The 12,187-nt window shown below is 63.1% G+C and overlaps 1 protein-coding gene across 2 annotated transcripts in view; it reads right to left on the bottom strand.

The window, feature by feature from the left end:
• GBA2 (glucosylceramidase beta 2) overlaps positions 1 to 12,187 on the bottom strand; it is a 74,304-nt gene that overhangs the window by 37,443 nt on the left and 24,674 nt on the right. For both annotated transcript variants that reach the window (XM_074995920.1, XM_074995921.1), the window contains exons 2-3: positions 6,858 to 6,949; positions 1,127 to 1,242 (exon numbers count right to left, since the gene is read on the bottom strand). In XM_074995920.1, coding sequence (XP_074852021.1) covers positions 1,127 to 1,242; positions 6,858 to 6,949 — 208 coding nt within the window. The remainder of the gene's footprint in view (positions 1 to 1,126; positions 1,243 to 6,857; positions 6,950 to 12,187) is intronic.

The raw sequence follows: 12,187 nt of genomic DNA, 5'->3' as shown, positions 1-12,187 counted from the left end.
AGGGGGTGGCTGGTCATGTTGGCACTCACTTTTTGTCCCAGCTGAGGGACAGGGATGAAGGGACCAGGCACGCTCACTGGGAGGCTGCCCCGGAGATCTGGGCAGAACAGCCAAGCAGGCCTCAAACGGATTCCTGCGCCACGGGGCAAAGTCATGCTGGAGGGAGCAGTTCACAGACAATGGGAGCGCTGGGAACCTGCATCCAGCTGCTCTGCAGCTGCTCAGCCTGCTGGGGCCTGGGCTGCCTAGAACACAGCCCTGCAGAGAGCCCCCTGCCCTGCCCTGCCCCGTCCTGCCCTCGCGCCCTCCAGGCAGTGGCTGCACAGGTGAGGCTCAGTGCCAAGCTGGTGCTTCAGGCCTGCGTGCAGGTGGCTGCTCGTGGCTTTGATCGGCTGCGTCAGCTGTGCTGAGCAGCCGTAAGGCTGAGCTCCTGCCAAGGCATGCTCCACCCACAGCCCTGGGCACCCTTCCCTAGTACCAGGGCCCCAACCCCAGGTTCCAGGTGCAGTCCAGTCGCGGCTGAGTCCCCCCACCCCTCCAGCCAACCCAGCAGTCTCAAGGCACCGGGCAGAGATGCCCAGCACTGACCTGGATCCTGCTGGGACTCCCCTGCCAGCCCCAAGGGAGAGTAGGGCAGGACGGAAAGGAACCGACAGTTCCAGGTTGGGCTGCAACACGCCCCTGTGCTGGCTCCATGCTCACATGCAGCCCAGACCACCCAGAATCCCAGGGCCTCCTGGCCCCTGCCACTGCTGTGCTGCTCTGTCGCTTGCTTGCTGCCCGCATCACCCCAGCGGAACAGCCGTGTGAGGAGCAAAGCATGGCTGGGCTCATGCATCTGACCCAGGGGTTATGTCGCCTTGCTGGTATGGCTGCTGGCAGCCGCTCTGCAGCCCACACTGCCAGGGCCTCGCCTCTAACTGCTGTTTAACAGCTGCTGCCTTCTGCCTGAGAGATGGCTGCAAGGGGTGGGGTGGAACTATGCCCCTGGGTCCCTTCCTCAGCCCTGGGATTGGGCCCTCGGGCAGCAGGTCCTATAGCTGGGAATGGGCCCAGCTCACGGAGGAACGTGCTGCTGGTCCCCAGCAGCAGTTTGTCATTGGCTGCAACACAAACATACACCCACCTGGTCAGCTATGACTGTCTTATAGTGGTACACGCCAGGATTCAACTGCCAGCGACAGAATTCTCCCCGCCAGCCTCGAGTGATGGTACCGCCCCCAAGCCCACCGAGTGGGCACCCTGCCAGAGAGAGAACACAGCAGTCACGCCGCCGGCCAGAGAGGGGCCAACAGGGCACAGAGTGTGTGCGTGGGGCGGGCACGGGGTGTGGGGTGGGCACGGGGCACAGGGCGTGGGCACATGGCATGGGCCTGGGGCACGGGGTGTGGGCACATGGCATGGGCCTGGGGCACGGGGTGTGGGCATGGGCCTGGGGCACGGGGTGTGGGCACACGGCATGGGCCTGGGGTGTGGGCACACGGCATGGGCCTGGGGCACGGGGTGGGGGCACATGGCATGGGCCTGGGGCACAGGGTGTGGGCATGGGCCTGGGGCACGGGGTGTGGGCACACGGCATGGGCCTGGGGCATATGGCATGGGCCTGGGGCACGGGGTGTGGGCACATAGGATGGGCCTGGGGCATACGGCATGGGCCTGGGGCACGGGGTATGGGCCTGGGGCACGGACAGGCTGAGCACCACTCAGTTAGCAGAGCACAGCTCAGCACCCACGTGCCCTGGGGATGAGCCCCTGAAGCACCCTCCCCCTCAGATAACAGACCCCCCCAGTTCCTGCGGTAATGCCCTACAGAACCCGCTCCCTTACATAACAGCCCCTGCTCCTGGGGTAACCCCTTACAGCACCCACCCCTCAGATAATACCCCCCCCGGATCACGGGGTAACCCCTTACAGCACCCAGCCCCACAAATAGCACCCCCAACTACCAGGTTTACCCCCCACAGCACCTGCGCCCTCAGATACAACCATAGATTCCTAAGGCTGGAAGGGATCTCAGGTCATCTAGTCCAGCCCCCTGCCTAAAGAAGGACCAACCCCAACTAAGTCATCCCAGCCAGGGCTTTGTCAAGCCAGGACTTAAAAACCTCTAGGGATGGAGATTCCACCACCTCTCTAGGCAACGCATTCCAGTGCTTCACCGCCCGCCTGGTGCAGTAGGTTTTCCTAATATCTAACCTACTCCTCTCCCTTGTTTCTGCTGTCTGACACCAGTGAGAACAGTTTCTCTCCATCCTCTTTAGAGCTCCCCTTCAAATCACCCCTCAGTCTCTTCTGCAAACTAAAGCAGCCCAAATCCCTCAGCCTCTCCTCATAGGTCCTGTGCTCCAGACCCTTAATCATTTTCACTGCCCTCTATTGAACCTGCTCCAGAAAATCCACATCCTTTTTATACTGGGGGGCGCAAAACTGGACACAATATTCCAGATGTGGCCTCACCAGTGCTGAATAGCAGGGAACAACCACTTCTCTAGATCTGCTCGAAATGCTCCTCCTAATGCACCCCAGTATGCCGTTAGCTTTCTTGGCTACAAGCGCACGCTGTTTACTCATATCCAGCCTTTCATCCACCATAACCCCTAGGTCCCTTTCCATCGTACTGCTGCTGAGCCAGTCGGTCCCCAGCCTGTAACAATGTTTGGGATTCTTTCGCCCCAGGTGCAGGACTCTGCACTTCTCCCTATTGAACCGCATCAGATTTCTTTTGGCCCAGGCCTCCAATTTATCCAGGTCCCTCTGGATTCTCTCTCTACCCTCCAACATATCTACCTCTCCCCCTAGTTGTGTGTTATCCGCAAAGTCGCTGAGGGTGCAACCCAGTCCCTCATCCAGGTCATTAATAAAGATGTTGAAGAGAATCAGCCCTCAAACTGAGCTTTGGGGCGCTCAAGGATAACGCCCCTCTCCCTCTCCTGGGGTAACCCCCTACACCACCTGCCCCATCAGATAACACCCTACTGCATATCCCCTCCCCACAACCAGCGTTCCCTGCATGCTGAGCACATGGGCAGCTGCCCAGAAGAGATTCAGGTGCCTCCCACTGATCAGCAGAGTTCTCACAGCCGGCAGCTTGTTCCTGTGGGAGGTGCTCATCCGCACATACTTCAGTGCACACAACTAAATTTATTCTGACTCCGGATGGAAAAAATTAGAGGGAACCCTGGTCATGCCCCCGACCCACGGGTGAACCCCCGCGGCACCTGCTTCCCCACGGCGCCTGCCCACGGGTGAACCTCCGCGGCGCCTGCCTTCCCCACAGCCCCCGACCCACGGGTGAACCCCCGCGGCACCTGCTTCCCCACGGCGCCTGCCCACGGGTGAACCCCCGCGGCACCTGCTTCCCCACGGCGCCTGCCCACGGGTGAACCCCCGCGGCGCCTGCCTTCCCCACAGCACCCGCCCACGGGTGAACCCTAGCAGCGCCTGCCTTCCCCACAGCGCCCGCCCACGGGTGAACCCCCGCGGCGCCTGCCTTCCCCACAGCGCCCGCCCACGGGTGAACCCCCGCGGCGCCTGCCTTCCCCACAGCGCCCGCCCACAGGTGAACCCTCGCGGCGCCTGCCTTCCCCACAGCGCCCGCCCACAGGTGAACCCTCGCGGCGCCTGCCTTCCCCACAGCGCCCGCCCACAGGTGAACCCTCGCGGCGCCTGCCTTCCCCACGGCGCCCGCCCACGGGTGAACCCCCGCGGCACCTGCTTCCCCACGGCGCCCGCCCACGGGTGAACCCCCGCGGCACCTGCTTCCCCACGGCACCCGCCCACGGGTGAACCCCCACGGCACCTGCTTCCCCACGGCGCCTGCCCACGGGTGAACCCCCGCGGCGCCTGCCTTCCCCACAGCACCCGCCCATGGGTGAACCCTAGCAGCGCCTGCCTTCCCCACAGCACCCGCCCATGGGTGAACCCTAGCAGCGCCTGCCTTCCCCACAGCGCCCGCCCACAGGTGAACCCTCGCGGCGCCTGCCTTCCCCACAGCGCCCGCCCACGGGTGAACCCCCGCGGCGCCTGCCTTCCCCACAGCGCCCGCCCACGGGTGAACCCCCGCAGCGCCTGCCTTCCCCACAGCGCCCGCCCACAGGTGAACCCTCGCGGCGCCTGCCTTCCCCACAGCGCCCGCCCACGGGTGAACCCCCGCGGCGCCTGCCTTCCCCACAGCGCCCGCCCACGGGTGAACCCCCGCGGCGCCTGCCTTCCCCACAGCGCCCGCCCACGGGTGAACCCTCGCGGCGCCTGCCTTCCCCACAGCGCCCGCCCGCCCACGGGTGAACCCCCGCGGCGCCTGCCTTCCCCACAGCACCCGCCCACGGGTGAACCCCCGCGGCGCCTGCCTTCCCCACAGCGCCCGCCCACGGGTGAACCCCCGCGGCACCTGCTTCCCCACGGCGCCCGCCCACGGGTGAACCCCCGCGGCGCCTGCCTTCCCCACGGCGCCTGCCCACGGGTGAACCCCCGCGGCACCTGCTTCCCCACGGCGCCTGCCCACGGGTGAACCCTCGCGGCGCCTACCTTCCCCACAGCGCCCGCCCACGGGTGAACCCCCGCGGCACCTGCTTCCCCACAGCGCCTGCCCACGGGTGAACCCCCGCGGCGCCTGCCTTCCCCACGGCGCCTGCCCACGGGTGAACCCCCGCGGCACCTGCTTCCCCACGGCGCCTGCCCACGGGTGAACCCCCGCGGCACCTGCTTCCCCACGGCGCCTGCCCACGGGTGAACCCTCGCGGCGCCTACCTTCCCCACGGCGCCCGCCCACGGGTGAACCCTCGCGGCGCCTACCTTCCCCACGGCGCCCGCCCACGGGTGAACCCCCGCGGCGCCTGCCTTCCCCGCGGCGCCCGCCCACGGGTGAACCCTCACGGCGCCCGCCTTCCCCACAGCGCCCGCCCACGGGTGAACCCTCGCGGCGCCTGCCTTCCCCACAGCGCCCGCCCACGGGTGAACCCCCGCGGCGCCTGCCTTCCCCGCGGCGCCCGCCCACGGGTGAACCCCCGCGGCACCCGCCTTCCCCACAGCGCCCGCCCACGGGTGAACCCCCGCGGCGCCTGCCTTCCCCACAGCACCCGCCCACGGGTGAACCCTCGCGGCGCCTGCCTTCCCCACAGCGCCCGCCCACGGGTGAACCCCCGCGGCGCCTGCCTTCCCCACGGCGCCCGCCCACGGGTGAACCCCCGCGGCGCCTGCCTTCCCCACGGCGCCCGCCCACGGGTGAACCCTCGCGGCGCCTGCCTTCCCCACGGCGCCCGCCCACGGGTGAACCCTCGCGGCGCCTACCTTCCCCACGGCGCCCGCCCACGGGTGAACCCTCGCGGCGCCTACCTTCCCCACGGCGCCCGCCCACGGGTGAACCCTCGCGGCGCCTACCTTCCCCACGGCGCCCGCCCACGGGTGAACCCTCGCGGCGCCTACCTTCCCCACGGCGCCCGCCCACGGGTGAACCCCCGCGGCGCCCGCCTTCCCCGCGGCGCCCGCCCACGGGTGAACCCTCACGGCGCCCGCCTTCCCCACAGCGCCCGCCCACGGGTGAACCCTCGCGGCGCCTGCCTTCCCCACGGCGCCCGCCCACGGGTGAACCCCCGCGGCGCCTGCCTTCCCCGCGGCGCCCGCCCACGGGTGAACCCCCGCGGCACCCGCCTTCCCCACAGCGCCTGCCCACGGGTGAACCCCCGCGGCGCCTGCCTTCCCCACAGCACCCGCCCACGGGTGAACCCTCGCGGCGCCTGCCTTCCCCACAGCGCCCGCCCACGGGTGAACCCTCGCGGCGCCTGCCTTCCCCACAGCGCCCGCCCATGGGTGAACCCCTGCGGCGCCTGCCTTCCCCACAGTGCCCGCCCACGGGTGAACCCTCGCGGCGCCTGCCTTCCCCACAGCGCCCGCCCACGGGTGAACCCTCACCGCGCCTGCCTTCCCCACAGCGCCCGCCCACGGGTGAACCCTCGCGGCGCCTGCCTTCCCCACAGCGCCCGCCCACGGGTGAACCCTCACAGCGCCTGCCTTCCCCATGGCGCCTGCCCACAGGTGAACCCCTACGGCACCCGCCTTCCCCGCGGCACCCGCCCAAAGGTGAACCCCCGTGGCACCTGCCTTCCCCATGGCACCTGCGCACAGGTGGGCGCCCGCCCACGGGTGAAGCACCGTGGCACCTGCCTTCCCTGCGGCGCCCACCCACGGGTGAACCCCCACGGCACCCGCCTTCCCCGCGGCGCCCGCCCACAGGTGAACCCCATGGCGCCCGCCTTCCCCGTGGCACCTGCCCACAGGCGAACCCCCAGGGTACCCGCCTTCCCCATGGCGCCCGCCCACTGGTGAATCCCCATGGCACCTGCCTTCTCCGTGGTGCCCACTGGCGAAATCCAAGAGCACCCCCCTGCTCCCCTGGGGATAACTGTCTGTCACCATCTGCCCCCAGGGGAACCCGATACAGCACTATTCCTGCTCACGGCACCCACCTCTCAGTGCCCCGTCACAGCACCTGCCCCTGGAGTAACCTCCCCAGCATCTGTCCTCCTCCAGGGTAAACCCCACAGCAACTCCCCTGGAGTAAGCCTCACACCATCGTCATCCTGGGTACTGGCAGCACCCGCCACCCCACACTCCTGCCCCCGATGGAAAACCCCCTGCAGCACTCACCTGTACCCAGGGTTACCTACAGAACTCACCTGCCCTGCCATTGCCCCACCACTGCAGCAGCCTGGGGGTGTCTCCTGCCCTGCCCTACACCAACGTTCTCTCCTCCGCAACCTCCTGCCCTCAGCCCTTGGGTAACGAACCTTGGGCCAGGGGACCCCACCCAGCTGCAGTGCCCAAAGCGCCTCTGTTCCCTGCAGGGCAGGCAGGAAGCTCACCATAGATCTGGCGCAGGGGGAGCGGGTTGAACAGGTCGATGACGGGACATTTCTTCTCCACGTGTGTCTTCCTGTACCACCACCGCAAATAGCTGCCAGGGGAAGGGAGAGTGAGAGGGCCACAGTGGGCAACTCCCTCCCTACCTGCAGGGGCCAGGAGTGCAAGGGGCCCTGGAGCAAACCCACCAGGCCCACGCCACCATGCACCATGGGGCCGAGTTGCCTGGGTCCCCTGGAGGCCTGAGGCAGCAAGTGGCAGAGTGACAGTCTCACTCTGAAGGTGCAGTCTGCCTGGGCGAGCACACCCAGCCGCAGAGAGCAAAGCACCCCTGGTGCCACCACCAGAATGGGGCTGGGAGGGGGCAGAGCCAGGGGCCAGACGGAAGGCAAAGGAAAGCAGGGAGGGCGCCGGCGAGCAGGGGGCCTGGGCACGGAGCCCAGGTACGAGCCCAGTGAGCGCCAAGTCAGCTATCGCCCTTCTCCTCCTGGCCCAGAGAGCACCTTGAGTCCTGCTGTCCCCCCCCACAGGCTCTTTGCGCCCAGCGCTGGGGGGAGGCCACCTGAGGCAGCCAGGACTTGCTCAGATGGAGATGCCAGGTCTGTGCACCAAGGCACAGTTTGTGGCAGGGCACGTCAGTAGCACACGGGGCCTGGCCAGCTCTGGAGAGACGAGGAGCCAAATTCCACGTGGCAGCTGGACCCGCGGCACGACGGGTTTCTCCCACAGTCAGTGCTGCAGCAGGCCGTGACCACGGAGGCCAGCGGGAGGCGGGATGGAATTCTCTCCCTGGAACTCCTTTTAGAAGGGGCACAAGGTCTGAGCTCGTCAGAACACACTTCAATCACTCTCCACAGCACTTACTCCAGCGGGAGCCGTGGGGACAGCACCTGCAGGCAACAGGGCCGCAGCTCCCCGTGGCCGGACAGAGAACCGTGGCCATGAGGAGCTGCAGGGGCTGTGCCTGCGAATGGCCAACGTCAGCAAACCGCTTCCTGGCCCACAATCAGACCCCAGCAGGCGGCAGTTGTGCAGAGGCAGACGAGAGCCAGAGCCCTCCAGAGGAGGCTTTGCCAACGGACACACCGAGGAGGGTCAGAAAGAAAGGGGAACCGAGAGAAACAGGGTGCAAAGCCAGAGGAGGGCACAGGAAGAGGACCGTGGTGGATGGTGTCAAAGAGGAGGGCGGGAGGGAGACTGGACAGCAGCTGGTGCTTTCACAGTCACATCAACAGAGATTCTGAGGCCAACAGAGACGACTGTGATCACCTGGCTGAGACCCTGCTTAGCCTGGGCGCCAGCACAGAGCCAGGCAGCCCACAGCCCACGTCCAGCCTCTCAGCTGTTTTGATCCCACTCTGGGGCTACGTCTACACGTGAAGGCTACATCGAAGTAGCCTATTTCGATGTTGCGACATCGAAATAGGCTATTTCGATGAATAACGTCTACACGTCCTCCAGGGCTGGCAACGTCGATGTTCAACTTCGACGTTGCTCAGCCCAACATCGAAATAGGCGCAGCGAGGGAACGTCTACACGCCAAAGTAGCACACATCGAAATAGGCGCAGCGAGGGAACGTCTACACGCCAAAGTAGCACACATCGAAATAAGGGAGCCAGGCACAGCTGCAGACAGGGTCACGGGGCGGACTCAACAGCAAGTCGCTCCCTTAAAGGGCCCCTCCCAGACACACTTTCATTAAACAGTGCAAGATACACAGAGCCAACAACGAGTTGCAGACCCTGTATATGCAGCACGGACCCCCAGCTGCAGCAGCAGCAGCCAGAAGCCCTGGGCTAAGGGCTGCTGCCCACGGTGACCACAGAGCCCCGCAAGGGCTGGAGAGAGAGTATCTCTCAACCCCCCAGCTGATGGCCGCCATGGAGGACCCCGCTATTTCGATGTTGCGGGACGCGGATCGTCTACACGTCCCTACTTCGATGTTGAACGTCGAAGTAGGGCGCTATTCCCATCCCCTCATGGGGTTAGCGACTTCGACGTCTCGCCGCCTAACGTCGATTTCAACTTCGAAATAGCGCCCGACGCGTGTAGCCGTGACGGGCGCTATTTCGAAGTTACTGCCGCTACTTCGAAGCAGGGTGCACGTGTAGACGCAGCCTGGAGCTCCTGCTGTGGAGCAGGCCCCTGGCTTGCCCTGCTCCATGCATGCCATGGCTCTGCTCTCCTCAGCTCCTGGAAGCAGCAGCAGCATCTCCTCAGAACCTCCATGCAGCTCTGGGGGGCAGTGTAATAGGATTCAGGGGTCCCCCAGCTCTGCACCCCATCTGCAGCCAGAAGTGACTCCCACTCAGCAGGTGGAGGAGAAGGTTTATTCGGTGACAGAGATGGTACAGACAGGGTGGTACAGACTTGTCAGCACAGCAACCAGAGGCGTTCTGTCTGATCCATGTTGTGGGGGAGGAGATTCCCCCCAAGGGAACCCCAGGCCTGGAGCCCCAGGCTCAGGTGCTGGCCTGCCTTTGTTACTCCCCAGCCTTCAGCCCCCTCCCCGCCCCCACTGCCCGCCTCTAATTCAAACCCAGCCGGGTTCCTCCCCGCTCTTGGTTCAGGACAGAGAGCTCAGGTTACAGCCAGCAAGGGGTCCTTTGCAGCCTGTGTGAGCTGCTCAGCCTGTCGCCCACACATGCAGCCCCCACTACATCCCAGCCTGCCACTGCTGCTGTTCCTGAGCTGGTGACAAGCATCAGAGGGGTAGCTGAGTTAGTCTGTGTCTTCATAAACAACAAGAAGTCCTGTGGCACCTTATAGATTAACGGCTATTTTGGAGCATGAGCTTTTGTGGGCAAAGGCCGCTTTGTCAGATGCAGCTGATGAAGCGGGTCTTTGCCCACAAAACCTGATGCTCCAAAATATCTGTTAGTCTATTAGGTGCCACAGGACTGCTTGTTGTTCCTGAGCTGTGCCCATTCCCTCACATGTCAAACCTCGGTCCCAGCCCCCAGCCCCCTCCCACCCTCCGAACCCCTCAGCCCTTCCTGTACCCCAAATCCCTCATCCTTGGCCCACACTTCCAGCTGGAACCCTCACATTCCCCCCACACTGCAACCCCTTGCACCAGCCCAGAACCCTCTCCTGGCCTTTAAACCCATCGCTCCCAGCCCAGAATCCTCTACCACACTGAACTCCTCATTTCTGGTCTCACCTAGAGACCTGAGCCCCTAGCTGGGGCCCTCTCCCCCCTCCCGCACCCAACCCCAGTTTCATGATCATTCATGACCCTCCATTCAAATTCCGTAGCCTCATGTGGCCCTCAAAGCAAAGAGTTTGCTCACCCTTGCCCTAGGACTGCTCTGACCCCTGTACAGCACAGGCCCTAGGACTGCTCCGACCTCCTGATACAGGATGGGGGCTAATTTAGCTACAACTAATCAGGAAAGAGATCTTGGGGATAGTTCTCTGAAAACATCCACACAGTGCGCAGCGGCAGTCAAAAAAACAAGCAGGATGTTAGGAATTATTTTAAAAGGGATAGAGAATAAGACACAGAATATTTTACTGCCCCTTTATAAAACGATGGTACGGCCACATCTTGAGTACTGTGTGCAGATGTGGTCTCCTCACCTCACACAAGATATTTTGGCATTAGAAAAGGTTTCGAAAAGGGCAACTAAAACGATTCGGGGTTTGGAACGGGTCCCATGTCAGGAGAGGTTAAAGAGGCTGGGACTTTTCAGTTTAGAAAAGAGGAGACGGAGGGGATAGGATGGAGGTGAATGAAATCCTGAGCCGTGTGGAGAGGGTGGGCAAAGAGAAGTTATTTACTTGTTCCCATAACTGGAGGACGCCCAGTGCAATTAATGGGCAGCAGGATTAAAACTAATAACAGAAAGTTCTTTCTCACGCAGCGCACAGTCAGCCTGTGGAACTGCTCGCCAGAGGAGGCTGTTGAAGGCCAGGACTGTAAGGCTACGTCTACACGTGAAGCCAACATCGAAATAGCTTATTTCGATGTAGCAACAACGTCTACACGTCCTCCAGGGCTGGCAACGTCGACGTTCAACTTCGACGTTGCGCGGCACCACATCGAAATAGGTGCTGCGAGGGTACGTCTACACGCCAAAGTAGCACACATCGAAATAAGGGTGCCAGGCACAGCTGCAGACAGGGTCACAGGGCGGACTCAACAGCCAGCCGCTCCCTTAAAGGGCCCCTCCCAGACACAGTTGCACTAAACAACACAAGATACACAGAGCCGACAACTGGTTGCAGACCCTGTGCCTGCAGCATGGATCCCCAGCTGCCGCAGCAGCAGCCAGAAGCCCTGGGCTAAGGGCTGCTGCCCACGGTGACCATAGAGCCCCGCAGGGGCTGGAGAGAGAGCATCTCTCAACCCCCCAGCTGATGGCCGCCATGGAGGACCCAGCAATTTCGACGTTGCGGGACGCGGATCGTCTACACGGTCCCTACTTCGACGTTGAACGTCGAAGTAGGGCGCTATTCCGATCCCCTCATGAGGTTAGCGACTTCGACGTCTCGCCGCCTAACATCGAAGTTAACTTCGAAATAGCGCCCGACGCGTGTAGCCGCGACGGGCGCTATTTCGAAGTTAGTGCCGCTACTTCGAAGTAGCGTGCACGTGTAGACACAGCTTAAGAGAGTTGAAAGAAGAGCTGGATACATTCATGGAGGTTCGGTCCATCAGAGACTACTAGCCAGGAGTTAGGAACAGTGTCCCTGACCTCTGTTTGATCATTGTCTTCAGTCCACCCACTCTGGGGTACCTGCACTGGCCACTGTCAGCAGATGGGATGCTGGGCTAGATGGACCTTATAAGAAGGCAGACACAGCGAACGCTGTGAGCAGCTAACAGGGACTTTGCCTAGGAGTTAGCCTTAGGGGGCAGCCCATATCAGTTTTCCCTTTCTTATAGGTTTGTTTCTCTTGTGGCCTTCAAGGTGGCACTGGAAACATCTGAGGGAACTCTCTGAAAAAGGAGAAAATGGACAATGACACGGCTACTGAGAAATCTGCTGTTGTGACCTGCATGGCACATGCCATTTTTGCCTTCCTCCTGGACGATAAAAAGAATTTTATATGTACCAAGTGCAAGCTGGTAGCCATTTTGGAAGAGAAAGTTAGAGGACTTGAGGCCCAAATATCAACCCTCAGGTCCATCAGAGAAGGTGAAGAATTTCTGGATAGAAGGCAGCAGATAATACCGCAGGAACAGCAGGCTGCCCAGAACAAGGAGAACTGGAAGCGTCTGTTACCTCCAGGAGGAGAAAACTCTCCAATTCCAGCGGAGTTAAACGCTTTCAGTCTCTCTGCACAGGTGATACAGTGAAGAGAGCTGGAAGAAGAGAGGAAAGA

The sequence above is a fragment of the Carettochelys insculpta genome, chromosome 5 (genome assembly GCF_033958435.1).
Source record: "Carettochelys insculpta isolate YL-2023 chromosome 5, ASM3395843v1, whole genome shotgun sequence".
Classification (NCBI taxonomy): domain Eukaryota; kingdom Metazoa; phylum Chordata; order Testudines; family Carettochelyidae; genus Carettochelys; species Carettochelys insculpta.
The sequence above is the reverse complement of the archived record's forward strand: the minus strand, read 5'-3'. Positions and strand labels throughout refer to the sequence as shown.